The following is a 15,347-nucleotide window of genomic DNA, read 5'->3' on the forward strand; positions in this document are numbered from 1 at the left end:
GGCTGCCCAGGGAGCTTTGCAGTGCCCAGCCCTGCAGGTGTCCCCTGCAGGTGGCACTGAGTGCTCTGGGCTGGGGACAAGGTGCCCATGGGGCACAGCTGGCACTGCATGGGCTGGCAGGGCTGGGCCAGCCCCAGGGATTGGGGATTCTGGGATGCTAATGGAGACACTGGGGTTTGATGGAGTGCAGGTCAAACCAGGGCTGTGCAGCTCCCCAGAAAGGTCTGGGCAGGGCCTTGTGCCACCCCTGGGACAGCCAAACCCACGGTGACCAAAGGGGAGCCCAGCCCTGCAGCCCCTCCCTGAGGGATCTCTGCGTCTGCCCCAGTGGGAACATCCCTGATTTCACCTCGAGTGTGAAACCACAGTTCATGGTAATGAGAGCACTGAGAGGGCTCCCATCAATCCATCCACTCCTCTCCAAGTGCCAGAGGATGGTGCCACACTCTGCTCAGTGGTGCTAGTGACAGGATGTTTTAGGAGTTCCCAGTGTGGAACACCTTTGGCTTGGCAATGAGACTTCCTTCAGCTTGGAATCATCACTGACATTTACAGCTTGCTTATTTTTTTCCCTTGAGAAGTTTTCATCTTATTGAATACAATTACTAATTTAAATTAGTTTTACAAGTTCTACCAGTAACTCTGAGTCTGAAGCTTTTCCACAGCATCTGCTATGAGGAGGTTGAGGGGTCTTGACAGAAGGTCAAGACTTTCTGTCAAGACCTGCCCCACCCAGCAGGTCAGAACAAGACCACAGAGGTGGATGTTCTTTCTCTGAAATGCATTTCTGCATCTGTAATGTCACTTTGGACAGGTGTCCTGGAATTATTTTACTTAAAGAATGATGCTATATGCAAACTTTCTGGCAAAACTTCTGGAATGTGACTGTGCCCCATGTGAAAACAAGGAATTAACTAAATCATCCCAAACCATCCAGCATTTCCTCTGCTCTGCCACAGTTAGAGGTGAGAAGGGAACCCAGAGGAGCAATGTTGGGACATCTGTGTAAGTTTGCTGAGTCACTTTTCCCTTCTTGTGGATCCTGCCAGGTTGGGCTTGGATTTAGATCATTGCAGTCATTTCTCTGTGAGTTTGGTGAGAGTAGGATTGGGTTTAGATCATTGCAGCCATTTCTCTGAGTTTGGTGAGAGTGAGATTGGGTTTAGATCATTGAAGCCATTTCTGAGTTTGGTGAGATTGGGACTGGGTTTAGATCATTGCAGCCATTTCTCTGTGAGTTTGGTGAGAGTAGGATTGGGTTTAGATCATTGCAGCCATTTTTCTGAGTTTGGTGAGATTGGGACTGGGTTTAGATCATTGCAGCCATTTCTGAGTTTGGTGAGATTGGGACTGGGTTTAGATCATTGCAGCCATTTCTCTGTGAGTTTGGTGAGAGTGGGACTGGGTTTAGATCATTGCAGCCATTTCTCTCTGAGTTTGGTGAGAGTGGGATTGGGTTTAGATCATTGCAGCCATTTCTCTCTGAGTTTGGTGAGAGTAGGATTGGGTTTAGATCATTGCAGCCATTTTTCTGAGTTTGGTGAGAGTAGGATTGGGTTTAGATCATTGCAGCCATTTCTCTGTGAGTTTGGTGAGAGTGGGACTGGGTTTAGATCATTGCAGCCATTTCTCTCTGAGTTTGGTGAGGGCAAACACTCTTGGGAGGAGTTTACAAGCCTGCTGGCAGCACCTCAGAGCATACGTAGAGGACAGTCTGGTACCAAAGGCTCTGAGTGTAAAATGAGGTGAGCCAGGGTGAGGGCACGGGGCAGCGCCTGGGCTCGGGTCACTGGGGAGCTCTGTCAGTGACGCGGATCAAGCTCAGGATCGTCCTCTGGATCTGCTTGGTCCTCACCCCATAGATGATGGGGTTGAGCACAGCGGGCACCAGGATGTAGACGTTGCCCATGATGATGTGGACCAGCGGAGCCAGGTCCTTGCCGAACCTGTGCACCACGGAGAGCCCGATCAGGGGCACGTAGAAGGCCAGCACCACGCAGATGTGGGCGACGCAGGTGCTGAACACCTTGAGGCGCTCCCTCCAGGCCGCCAGGCGCAGCACGGCCCTGAGGATGAGCAGGTAGGAGAGGCAGATGAGCACGGCGTCCAGCCCCATGACCAGCAGGATGGCGGTGAGCCCGTACACCACGCTGGGGGTGGTGTTGGCGCAGGCCAGGTTCATCACGTCCTGGTGCAGGCAGAAGGAGTGGGACAGGCGGCGCGGCCCGCAGAAGGGCAGCGGCAGGAGCAGCAGGGGCAGCGGCAGGAAGAAGAGCACGCCGCGGGCCAGGGCCAGCAGGCCCACCTTGGCCGTGGCGCGGCCGCCGAGCACGGCGGCGTGGCGCAGCGGGTGGCAGATGGCCACGTAGCGGTCGGCCGCCATGGCCAGCAGCACGGTGGACTCGGCGGCCGAGAGCGCGTGGATCAGGAACATCTGCGTGAGGCAGGCCCCGAAGCCGATGCGGCGGCTGCCCAGCCAGTAGAGGCAGAGGGTGCGCGGCACGGTGGCCGAGGCCAGCGCCAGGTCGATGGCGGCCAGCATGCACAGGAAGAGGTACATGGGCGCGTGCAGGCTGGGCTCGGCGCGCACGGCCAGCAGCACGGCGCCGTTGGCCAGCACGGCCAGCACGTAGGCCGAGCACAGCGCCGTGGCCGGCCAGGAGTGGGCTCCCTCCAGCCCCAGCAGCCCGGCCAGCAGGAAGGACGGGCTGAGCTCAGAGCTGTTGGAGAAGGGCATGGCCCCCAGGGACACTCATGCCAGGCCCGGGCGCTTCCTGCTGCGAGGGAAACACAAAGGGGATTTTTTACGAGCCCTTTCCCATGGCTCGGGATCCCACAGGGCCATTCCGGGGATTCTCAGAGCTGCCACGCTGATGGAGCAGCTCCTCTCTGGGTTTTTTACCCCGTTATGGCTCTGTGCAACAACATATGCGGTGACAAAATGCTGACATTTGAATTCAGGAATTGCCTGAATTCTCTAAAAGGCAGACCACCGTAAAATCAACCTTTTGAATAATAAACCCATCAGCTGAACTTGTTTGCTTTTCTTTTTAAAGGACAAAATTAAAAATTATAACAAAGAAACCCGGCAGATTTTTAGTGCTTTCTGTAATACTTCAGTGCTGCCTGATTTTTTCCATATGTGCTGTGGTGGCCTGTCAGAAATGTGCTCAGTGAGGCTGGAGCTGGCAGTGCTGCCTCCCACGACCCAGCCCTCCCCAGAACAGCTCACAGGCACAGGAAGACATGGATCTTTCAAATGTTTTTCACATACAAATTGGATTTTCATCCAATGAAAAACATGTATGGAAAAACCAGAATATCTGTAGAAAAAAAAAATCAGATTCTTTACCTTATTCTGTGTTTGTAGATCTTCCAGGAGTGCTGTGCTCCAAGGATGATGGCCTGAAGATACATAAAAAGATTTGCTTTAGGTACCTTTCTATTTTCAGGCAGCAAGCCAGTACCTGTGCTGAAATAAGCCCACCATCCCTCCTGCCCTGGATGGGCAGCCCAAGGTCAAGCTCAACCTGGGCTTTCTGGTTATTCCTTTGTGCCCAATCTGCGCAAATCAACAATGCAAAGTGGCTTTATGGCAAGCTCGGCAGGTTATTAATGGAGTTATTTTATAAGTAATGTTGGGTTGTGAAACATGGGGTTTTTACTGCACATCTGTGCTGAAGGACTAAAATAGCATCAGGCTTTATTCTCCTGATGTGGGGCTTTTCCATCTCGGATGTACAACAAGGAGCACTCACATTGTAGCTTTTTATACCCGATTTACACACAGTGTGGGAGGACTGCTGCTGTCACTGTGCCCAAAATCTATTCCAGGGATGACGCTGTCAGCCAAGCACTTGGATTTAGACACAAATGGAACGAACAAGGAGCCTCAGAAATCACCAGCAGGTACTGAGGCACCTCAGCTGCCAGCCCTGACGGAATTACCTGAGTCCCACTGGAAAATCCCGCCCTCCTGATCATTTCCCTGAGGGAGTGGGGCTGTGAGACAGGCACTGAAACAACCCCTGGTGCTTCAGCTCATCTCTAATTCTCTGGCACTGATAAATGCAGTCAGGTTTCCATCAGTGGCTCAGGATTTGGGATTGATGAGCGAGTGCTGTGAGGGCCTGGATTTCTGCAGAGATGGAGACTGCATCCATGTCTTTGAAACACTACTAAATGCAGATTCATTTTCTTAGGGGGACCCAAGCAGCATCCCCAGCAGTTACTCACAGAATCACTGAGGCTGGAAATCCAGGATCATTGAGTCCAACCTTTGACCAATCCCCACCTCACTGAAGAACCATGGAATGAATGGTTTGGGTTGGGAGGAACCTTAAAGTTGGTCCCATCCCACCCCTGGCATGGCAGGGACACCTCCCACTGTCCCCAGTGCCCAGCCTGGCCTTGGGCACTGCCAGGGATGCAGGGGCAGCCCCAGCTGCTCTGGGCACCCTGTGCCAGGGCCTGCCCACCCTGCCAGGGAACAATTCCTCATTGCCAAGATCCCACCCAGCCCTGCCCTCTGGCACTGGCAGCCATTCCCTGGGTGCTGTCCCTGCAGGCCTTGTCCCCAGTCCCTCTGCAGCTCTCCTGGAGCCCCTGCAGGCCCTGCCAGGGGCTCTGAGCTCTTCCTGGAACCTTCTCCTGTCCAGGCTGAACCAGCCCAGCTCTCCCATCTTTCTTCTCCTTCTTTCTCCTTCTCTGCCTTCTCCTTCTTCCCCTTCCTCTCCCCTCCAACCTTTATCTCTTCCTTTTTCATTGCCCCTCCAGCCTGCTCTCCAGCTGTGCTGACAGATGTGCTGATAAATGCCCCACACTTTGCCCTCAAACTCCCCCACAAACATTTCCTTACTGTGGCAGAGGCTCCTCAGGTATTTTGTTTCAGAGCTGTTTTGGAGAACAGCAGCAGCCAGGAAACACGGACATCCAGGGATGAACTCTGGAAGTTTTCAGAATGGGAGCAGACTCAGAATCTTCTTAGAAGTCTCAATTTCAGAATCTCCTGTGAGGATGCTGCAAGCCAGGCCTCTCCACAGCAAAGCTCTCTTCTCCTGGTTGTTGTTCTGTAAATTTTTCGTGCAAGCTCCAGTTTAGGTCAGAGGTATTTGAGCAGAGCTCTCCCCTTCCCAGTGCCAGTGGGAGCTGCTCCCCAGGCTGAGCTCCTGGGGGCTGTTGGTGTCTCACCCTGGGCAGGGAGCCTGGGACACAGCGAGATAATGAGCACAACACAGAGCAGGCAGTGGCCTGGGAATCCTCCCCTCAGGAATCCTCCCTGCCCTCTTTCTGCTTTTTTATGGAGCTGTTTCCGCATCATTTTTTTCTCTCCATTTTTTTCTCTCCAGCTACTGCACATGTGGAGCAGAACAGAAAGTTTGATCTGTGCTGGTGAAGTGCTCAGTGCCAGGCAAAACCAGGACAGTCCAGGGCTGGGATCCTGTCCTGGTGCCTTTGCAGCTTCATCCCTCCCAGGCAAACAGTGCCTGCTGCTGCTTCTTCTCCACCGTGCTCCAGAATGGCCAAAAGGTGGTTTGAGACCAACAGAACTACAGCTCTGCCATTTGGAGAGTGAAATATTTGCAGCTGGACGTGGCTCTCAGTGCTCTGGTCTGAGTGACAAGGTGGGGGATCAGTCACAGGTCTGGGAGGACTTTTCCAGCCCTGGTGGTTCTGTGATTCTGTTCTGTGATTTTGAGACACTTTGTTCTGTCTGTGGGAGCCAGGAGAACCATGAAGAGCCATGAAACCTCTGCCTGCCTGGTCAGACCCAGCCTCCAGCAGAGCAAGGAGGAGCTGGGCATGCTGTCATCTCCCACCTGAGGCTGTCCCTGGGGATCTGCTCCCATCCCTGAGGGGCACAGCCAGCACCAGCAGAGCTCAGAGGGAAGGCAGCAGCACCATGTAGGCCTGACTGTCAGCAAGTTTAGCCATTCCTACAATGTTTTTGAACTCCTCTCTTTTTTTGCAAGAGCTTCCAGCCCCAGCAAACCCCCCAGCCCATCCAGAGGCACACCTGGCTCATCCAGTCCTGCTCACCTGCAGCACACCCTGAAGATTTCAAGCAACTCCAACCTCATCTTTCTGCATCTTATAGAAACAAAAAAAGGCTTCCTCAAATCTTATGACCTTTCACAAGGAGTAGATGGATTTTATTGCAGATACTGCACATACATGACACTCAATGCAGAACAATGAATGGGACATTAATTAGACTTGGCACACTGGTAAGACTCAAAGGCTTCCAAAAGAGATGCACAAGCAGCTGTTTTCTCACTGGGGATGGGCACAGCACTCTGAACACATGGATGATGGCTGAGCACGTTTTTCAGAGGGGCTGAGAGTGCTCTGGGCCCCCCAACAAGGCCTAATGAGCAATGCTCTGTGCAGGAAGGGAGGAAAGCACCATGCCAGGGCATAACATGAAAGCTCACAGCTCTGGGCTGGGGGACAGCACCCCAGTGGATCTGCAGCTCTTTCCTCTGGCAGTGACCTGCATGGATGGAGCACCAAGAGAGCAGTCCACCAGCTCTGGCTGGGAAACCAGGCCAAGAGCTCTGAACAAGGAACCAGTGCCAGGGGTCTGACAGAGCCCAGTGCCAGGGGTCTGACAGAGCCCATCCCCAGAGCTCTGACAGACAGACAGACAGATGGCCCATCCCAGAGGTCTGACACACAGCCCAGTCCCAGGGGTCTGACAGACAGACAGACAGCCCATCCCAGGAGTCTGACACAGCCCAGTGCCAGGGGTCTGACAGACAGACAGACAGCCCAGAGCTCTGACACACAGCCCAGTCCATCAGCACCTTCTGGCAGAACCTCTGGAGGAGGAAGCTACCAGTGAGAGCCCCGCTTTCTGCACAGGGCCCTGAGCAGAGCCTCCCGGATGTGGGTGGATTTGATGCTGTAGATGACGGGGTTGAGGGCAGGGGGGATGATGAGGTAGGTGTAGGCCACCAAGGTGTTCACCAGGGGAGGAACGTTCTTCCCGAAGCGATGGATCATGGACAGCCCGATCATGGGGATGAAGAACACGAGGACAGCACAGATGTGGGACACACAGGTGTTCAGAGCCTTCAGGCACTCCTCCCTGGTGGTGAGGCTGACGACGGTTCTGAGGATGAGGATGTAGGACAGCACGATGAAGATGAAGTCCGTGCCCACCGTGGACAGGAGGATGATCATGCCGTAGAAGACGTTGACCTTTATGTCTGCGCAGGCCAGGTTCATGATGTCGGGGTGGAAGCAGAAGGAGTGGGACAGCTCGGTCCTGCCGCAGTAGGTCAGCCTCTTGAGCAGGAAGGGGATGGGCAGCAGCGAGAGCATGCCCCTGAGCACGATGGCCAGGCCTATCTTCAGCACGGTGCTCCTGGTGAGGATGGCCGGGTGCCGCAGCGGGTGCGAGATGGCCATGAAGCGGTCGAAGGCCATGGCCAGCAGCACGGAGGACTCGATGAAGGACAGGATGTGGATGAAGTACATCTGCGTGAGGCAGGCGTCGAAGCCGATGCGGCGCACGCCGAACCAGAAGAGGCCCAGGGTGGTGGGCAGGGTGCACAGGGCCAGCCCCAGGTCCGTGAGGGCCAGCATGCACAGGAAATAGTACATGGGCTCGTGCAGGCTCGGGGTCCTCCTGACGATGAACAGGATCACGCAGTTCCCCAGCAGAGCAGAGAGGTACAGGGCACAGAAGGGGATGGAGATCCAGGGGTGAAGGGCCTCGAGGCCCGGGATGCCCATCATGAGGAAAGCTGAAGGCTGATAGAAGGAGCCATTGAATTCCCACGGGGTGCGTGAGTCATGCTCCATCCCAGCTCAGCTCTCACATGGCCTAGACCTAAAACAAACCAACACAAACCCCACACAGCTGGACTCTGTGCTGAGCAGAGGAGCTGCACATCCCTCAGCTGCCCACCAGCCTCTGCAGGGATGCCTGAGCTGGCTGGGAGCAGAGCCACACACAGCTCCTGTTCACCCATTAAACCCCAAACACACAGCTCCTGCTCACCCATTAAACCCCAAACACACAGCTCCTGTTCACCCATTAAACCCCAAACACACAGCTCCTGCTCACCCATTAAACCCCAAACACACAGCTCCTGCTCACCCATTAAACCCCAAACACACAGCTCCTGCTCATCCATTAAACCCCAAACACAGAGCTCCTGCTCACCCATTAAACCCCAAACACACAGCTCCTGCTCACCCATTAAACCCCAAACACACAGCTCCTGCTCATCCATTAAACCCCAAACACAGAGCTCCTGCTCACCCATTAAACCCCAAACACACAGCTCCTGCTCATCCATTAAACCCCAAACACAGAGCTCCTGCTCACCCATTAAACCCCAAACACACAGCTCCTGCTCACCCATTAAACCCCAAACACACAGCTCCTGTTCACCCATTAAACCCCAAACACAGAGCTGCACTCCTGTTCACCCATTAAACCCCAAACACACAGCTCCTGCTCACCCATTAAACCCCAAACACACAGCTCCTGTTCACCCATTAAACCCCAAACACAGAGCTGCACTCCTGTTCACCCATTAAACCCCAAACACACAGCTCCTGCTCATCCATTAAACCCCAAACACAGAGCTGCACTCCTGTTCACCCATTAAACCCCAAACACACAGCTCCTGCTCATCCATTAAACCCCAAACACACAGCTCCTGTTCACCCATTAAACCCCAAACACAGAGCTGCACTCCTGTTCACCCATTAAACCCCAAACACACAGCTCCTGCTCATCCATTAAACCCCAAACACACAGCTCCTGCTCATCCATTAAACCCCAAACACAGAGCTGCACTCCTGTTCACCCATTAAACCCCAAACACACAGCTCCTGTTCACCCATTAAACCCCAAACACAGAGCTGCACTCCTCTTCACCCATTAAACCCCAAACACACAGCTCCTGTTCACCCATTAAACCCCAAACACACAGCTCCTGTTCACCCATTAAACCCCAAACACACAGCTCCTGCTCATCCATTAAACCCCAAACACAGAGCTGCACTCCTGCTCACCCATTAAACCCCAAACACACAGCTCCTGCTCACCCATTAAACCCCAAACACACAGCTCCTGTTCACCCATTAAACCCCAAACACACAGCTCCTGCACACCCATTAAACCCCAAACACACAGCTCCTGTTCACCCATTAAACCCCAAACACAGAGCTCCTGCTCACCCATTAAACCCCAAACACAGAGCTGCACTCCTGCTCACCCATTAAACCCCAAACACACAGCTCCTGCTCACCCATTAAACCCCAAACACAGAGCTGCACTCCTGTTCACCCATTAAACCCCAAACACAGAGCTGCACTCCTGTTCACCCATTAAACCCCAAACACACAGCTCCTGCTCATCCATTAAACCCCAAACACACAGCTCCTGCTCATCCATTAAACCCCAAACACAGAGCTGCACTCCTGTTCACCCATTAAACCCCAAACACAGAGCTGCACTCCTGCTCATCCATTAAACCCCAAACACACAGCTCCTGTTCACCCATTAAACCCCAAACACAGAGCTGCACTCCTGTTCACCCATTAAACCCCAAACACACAGCTCCTGTTCACCCATTAAACCCCAAACACACAGCTCCTGCTCACCCATTAAACCCCAAACACAGAGCTGCACTCCTGTTCACCCATTAAACCCCAAACACAGAGCTGCACTCCTGCTCATCCATTAAACCCCAAACACACAGCTCCTGTTCACCCATTAAACCCCAAACACACAGCTCCTGCTCACCCATTAAACCCCAAACACACAGCAGCACAGCTGCACTCCTGTTCACCCATTAAACCCCAAACTGAAGGAAAAGGATGGATAGATTTTGTTGATAAGGAGGGGGAAAAAAGAAATACTTGCAATGCTTCAGAATGAAAAGGAAAGCATTCCACTATTTCAGAGTCACCTCCAAATTCCCGGGTTTGAGATGCTCTGTGGAGTGAGCAAACGCCTTTTCCATGCTCATCCAACCACGGCCAAGCTGCTAAGCCAAGGCTGCTTTTTTATGCCAACTGAAGATCAAAGGGTGTGAAAATTGTGAAAGATTAACCCGGACACTTCTTATTTAGGAAATCAACACTGGAAACAAATGCAAAATTTGTTGGCACTGGCAGTGGCTGCCCAGAGAAGCTGCGGCTGCCCCATCCCTGCAAGTGTTCACTGCCAGATTGGAGCAGCTGGGCCAGTGGAAGGTCCCTGCCCGTGGCAGGGGTGGAACAGGTTGGTCTTTAATGCCCCTCCCTGCCTGAACCAGCCTGGGATTCCACGATTTCCAGCAGAACAGAGAACCAGCCACTCAGACCCTCCTGCTCTCAGCTCAGAAGATGGTTCCCAGGGCAAGGTGGATTTTCAGAGGTACTCACAGCCAAGCCCTGCTCTTTTCACAGCCTTCCTGCCTGGTGGAGGGGAATAAATGAACAAACCCCACATGGACACAGGCTCTGTGTGGGGCCTGGTGTAGGAGCATTGTGGGCTAGGATGGTTGGGATGGATGGAGATGAGAGATCCCTGCAGCCAGGGCTGGAACTTGGGGTTTATTGCAAAGGGCCTGGGGGCAGGGCCCTGCTGGAGCTGCCAGACACAGCTCAGAGCAGGACTGAGAGAAGAGAGGGGAGAGAGGATGAGAGGGTGAGAGAGTAAGAGCATAAGAGAGTAAAAGGGGTAAGAGGGCAAGGTTCCCATTCCAATACAATAAATCATCTTCTGTGTTGAATATTCTGATTCTCACTAACCAATCTAGTAAAAGATACAAATCCCATAGCATTTACATACAGCCTGTAAGAATCATTACATTCCCACACTGTGTTACATTTTAAACCCTACAAACTCCTCTTTGGGCCCCTCTGCCAAGCTGTAGGGTCTGCTCTGGCCCCTGGAGCTGTCTGCAAGCAGAGGGTGTTGTTCCATCAAAAGGGGATCACCTTCAGTGGCCACACCATTGTTTTCCAGGTGTTCAGTAACTGAGGGATCTCAAAGCTTGCTTTCATTTCAATCTCGCTGATAGTTTCCATGTTCTCACAATCTTTTGCCAGACAATCATATTGATAAGGCTTTCCTGTTTCATCTTCCCCAACACCTGGGACGCCTGTTGGGAACAGGCAAGCACAAGGCAAAGCACAAGGCAAAGCCCAAGATGTTCCAGGCTCAGAGCCCTGGGAGGACCCTGGGAAAGTCTCTGGGGATGAACTGGAGGGGAGGAATGTGGGGGTGTTTTACACAGGGATCCAGAGCAGAGGGGATTGGCAGAGATCTGGCAGTGTCTGCTCCAGCTCAGCAGGTGTCAGTGACACAGGTGGGGTGGAGAATGCCCGGGAATGATCCAGGAAAGAGGCGAGTTCAGCCCTGAGAAGGGAAGGTTTGTTTGAAGGGATCCTCCTCCAAGGAGGCATCAAGGAGGCTGGACTGGGATCTTCAAGGATGGGAGGCAGCAGGTGGGAGCTGAAACGAGGGAGGTTTAGACTGGATGAAATGAGAAATGTTTCCCCATCAAGCACTGGAGCAGGCTGCCCAGAGGCTGCACATCTCCATGCACAGGAGTTTTCAGGACCCAGCTGGACAGAGCCATGAGATGTCCCAGCCATGAGGCAGATGTTGGGCCAGAGGTCTCCAGAATGCTCTGCAACGTGAATGATCCAATGAACCTCCGAGCCTTGGCACATCCTGCGTTTCCTGTGACAGTGCTGCAGAGGCTGGCAGGGTCCCTGAGCCCCTCAGTGACACAGTGACCCGCTGGGTGGGTGGGGCAGAGCAGCAAATGTGCAAGATGAGCTAATTAATGCAAAGAAATGAGGTAATTAAGCAAAAAAAATATTTGTGACTTCAGTGCCCCTGCACCTTCCACAGGATACAACAGTGTGCCTGGATTGTGAGCCAGAGGGTTTGCTGTAACACAGCTCATCTTTGATTACAGACAATTCTTCCATGACGTATTTATTAGGGTCCTAATACGATTTTCTTCATTAGATTCTCAGCTTGAGAGTCTAATGTGACAATAAATCCTGAAGCTTAGCAAGGACAGACATCTTCCTGCTCCAGGGAAAAGGCAGCACATAACTGATGGGACCTGGGGAAAACCCCAAATCTTTTGGCTTTCTGCAGGCAGGGCAGAGCCACGTGTTGGCATCAGAACCACCCTGCCCTGCAGCCCCAGGTGCTGAAGGGACAATCTCAGCCCTTCCTCAGGGGAGCCTGGGCAGCACAGGGGGCTTGGGGCAGCTGCTGCATCCCCTGATGGCTCCACGGAGCCTGTGGAGGCACCACAGCAAACTGCCCACAGGTATCTGCTCCTCACTGCTGGCTCAGAGCTCCCCAAAGGCAAGAGCTGCCCCTTTCTGCCAATGCAGCAGCATCTGGAGGGTGGGCAGGCCCTGGCACAGGGTGCCCAGAGCAGCTGGGGCTGCCCCTGCATCCCTGGCAGTGCCCAAGGCCAGGCTGGGCACTGGGGACAGTGGGAGGTGTCCCTGCCATGGCAGGGGTGGCACTGGGCGGGATTTGGGGTCCCTTTCTATCCAGACCATTCCACAGTCCTGTGATCTGAGCACTGAATTAACTCAGCTGACTCCTGCAACTGGGGCCTGGGTTAAAAACTTAAAAAATCTGAGTGTGTGCAGGCCTGTGACCCCGAGCACAGCTTCTGGCAGGCATCCAGAACTCTCAAAGACACTGAGATTCAACAGTTCCTCAGGAATATGGAGGTGGAAAAAGAGACCCTTGGAGCACCAAGGAAAGAAGGGACTGCTGAGAGCTCCCTGGGCCTGTAGGAGATGCTTCACTTATAAGAAAACCTTCCCTCAAACCTGACTTTGTCCAACTCCCACCACAGTGTAGCAGTCACTCAGAAACAGGATTTATTCACTCTGCTTCCCCCTGCACTGCTGGGGATTGTTTTGTGCCCTAACATGTTACAGATTTCACTCCCAGATGGTTTTACCCCTCCATGTCCCATGTGTGTGTCTGGAAGGGATTTGTATAAATACACACACATACAACGTGTGAAATACATAAACAACCAGGCAGGCTTGTTCCTGTTGATGTGCATTTCTGTGTGTGCAGGTAACACACAGCTCAGCCCACAGCAGGCACGTGTCTGTCACACCATCACAGAGCCACAGAACCAGAAAAGATCTCCTGGCTGGCAGTCATGGCATGGCCACTGACCTTCCCTGTGCAGCCCAGCCCTGGGGAGCAGCCATGCTCCCCTTCCTGGAGGCTGCTGAGCTCAGGGCTGGTGTCAGCCCTGGCAGGTGGCTGCTGAGCCATCCACCACGGACAGGGGGTCCCTGCCCGGTGCTGAGGGGCTCCTGCTCCCCTGAATGGGCCCAGGCTGCCTGGGAGGAGAGGCCAGAGCCCCCATGGAGGGCGTGGTGTCCCTTCTCATGCCTCTAAAGCCACCTCCTGATTTTTGCCTGTCTCTGATGTTCCCCAGGAACACGAAATGCTGGTGTTTTATGTCAGTGAGGGCAGGAGCAGGGCCCTGGGAGCTGGGGCTGGCTGGGGCTCAGAGCTCTGCTGCTCCCCACAGAGGAGACCTTGCTGTTCGCACAGCCCAGGCAGCCAAGCGAGGCTCAGCCAGGGGAGCAGGATCAGGGCTGGAGTTTTGGAAAACCAAAAACCAACAGACTGGGGGGCCCAATCAGCAAAAACCAAAAACCATCAGCAGGGGGACCCTGGGGATGCAGCTCCCGGAGAGCCCCATTGCCTGGTGACACTGGAGGCGGGACAGGGACCATGGATGGGGCCATTCCCACAGCTGAGATGGCCCCAGGAGTGGGAGAGCAGCTGGAGCTGACACCAGGACACAGCCCATGGACACCAGCACGGCTCCACAGGAGATGGCAACAGCCCCTCCCTCCACACACCCCACCCACGGCCACCTCGGGGACCAGCGAGTGACACTGGGGACACGGGGACCAGCGAGTGACACTGGGGACATGGGAACCACCTGAGTGACACTGGGGACACGGGGACCAGCGAGTGACACTGGGGACATGGGCACCACCAGAGTGGCACTGGGGACACGGGGACCAGCGAGTGACACTGGGGACATGGGGACCAGCGAGTGGCACTGGGGACACGAGGACCAGCGAGTGACACTGGGGACACGGGGACCAGCGAGTGGCACTGGGGACATGGGGACCACCAGAGTGACGCTGGGGACATGGGGACCAGTGAGTGGCACTGGGGACATGGGCACCACCAGAGTGACGCTGGGGACATGGGCACCACCAGAGTGGCACTGGGGACATGGGCACCACCAGAGTGGCACTGGGGACACGGGCACCACCAGAGTGGCACTGGGGACATGGGCACCACCAGAGTGACGCTGGGGACACGGGGACCACCAGAGTGGCACTGGGGACATGGGCACCACCAGAGTGGCACTGGGGACACGGGGACCACCAGAGTGACGCTGGGGACATGGGGACCACCAGAGTGGCACTGGGGACATGGGCACCACCAGAGTGGCACTGGGGACACGGGGACCACCAGAGTGACGCTGGGGACACGGGGACCACCCGAGTGACACTGGGGACATGGGCACCACCAGAGTGACACTGGGGACATGGGGACCACCAGAGTGACGCTGGGGACATGGGCACCACCAGAGTGGCACTGGGGACACGGGCACCACCAGAGTGGCACTGGGGACATGGGCACCACCAGAGTGACGCTGGGGACACGGGGACCAGCGAGTGGCACTGGGGACACGGGGACCAGCGAGTGACACTGGGGACATGGGGACCACCAGAGTGACACTGGGGACACGGGGACCACCCGAGTGACACTGGGGACATGGGGACCACCAGAGTGGCACTGGGGACATGGGGACCACCCGAGTGACACTGGGGACATGGGGACCAGTGGTGTCAGTGTGCCACCCAAGGGGCTCACAGAACAGCACTGGGGCACAGCTGCCACCCGTGTCACTGTGCCATGGATGGGGCTCAGGGGCACAGCTGCCACCCGTGTCACTGTGCCACCAGAGGGGCTCAGGGAGGTGCCTGCACTTACCAGAGGTGCTGGGATTCTCTCGGGCCAGCGCAGGCTCAGCCGTGTCAAGGAGCAGAGGGAGATCCTGTGCCCATGTCCGTGCCCGTGTCCGTGTCCCTGTCCCTGTCCCTGTCCCCCGGGCAGCCCTTTTAACGCCGACCCTGCCCACTCAGCCGAGCCTGAGCCACGCTCCCGTGCGCAAACAGCGGGAGGAGTGTGTGCAGCAAATGAGCATTTCCATTTATGCTGCTCTCCCAGCAGGCAGGATTTTCTCCTGATAGTTTTTTGGTGACATGTTTATGGCTCCCGGTGATTTATGGCTGGCACTGCT

At 54.8% G+C, this 15,347-nt stretch overlaps 2 protein-coding genes across 2 annotated transcripts; both read right to left on the bottom strand.

The window, feature by feature from the left end:
• Positions 1-745: 745 nt before the first annotated feature.
• LOC118687202 (olfactory receptor 51E2-like) lies at positions 746-2,746 on the bottom strand. Its single transcript, XM_036384019.1, has one exon. The coding sequence runs from the start codon at positions 2,735-2,737 to the stop codon at positions 1,787-1,789; it is 951 nt and encodes a 316-aa protein (XP_036239912.1). The 5' UTR covers positions 2,738-2,746; the 3' UTR covers positions 746-1,786.
• Positions 2,747-6,834: 4,088 nt separating this feature from the next.
• Positions 6,835-15,110, bottom strand: LOC118689640 (olfactory receptor 51G2-like). Its single transcript, XM_036388059.1, has 2 exons — positions 15,038-15,110; positions 6,835-7,837 (listed from the first exon to the last, which is right to left on the bottom strand). The coding sequence occupies exon 2, from the start codon at positions 7,807-7,809 to the stop codon at positions 6,835-6,837; it is 975 nt and encodes a 324-aa protein (XP_036243952.1). The 5' UTR covers positions 7,810-7,837; positions 15,038-15,110.
• Between the last annotated feature and the right edge of the window lie 237 nt (positions 15,111-15,347).

This window comes from Molothrus ater, chromosome 2, assembly GCF_012460135.2.
Source record: "Molothrus ater isolate BHLD 08-10-18 breed brown headed cowbird chromosome 2, BPBGC_Mater_1.1, whole genome shotgun sequence".
Classification (NCBI taxonomy): Eukaryota; Metazoa; Chordata; class Aves; order Passeriformes; family Icteridae; genus Molothrus; species Molothrus ater.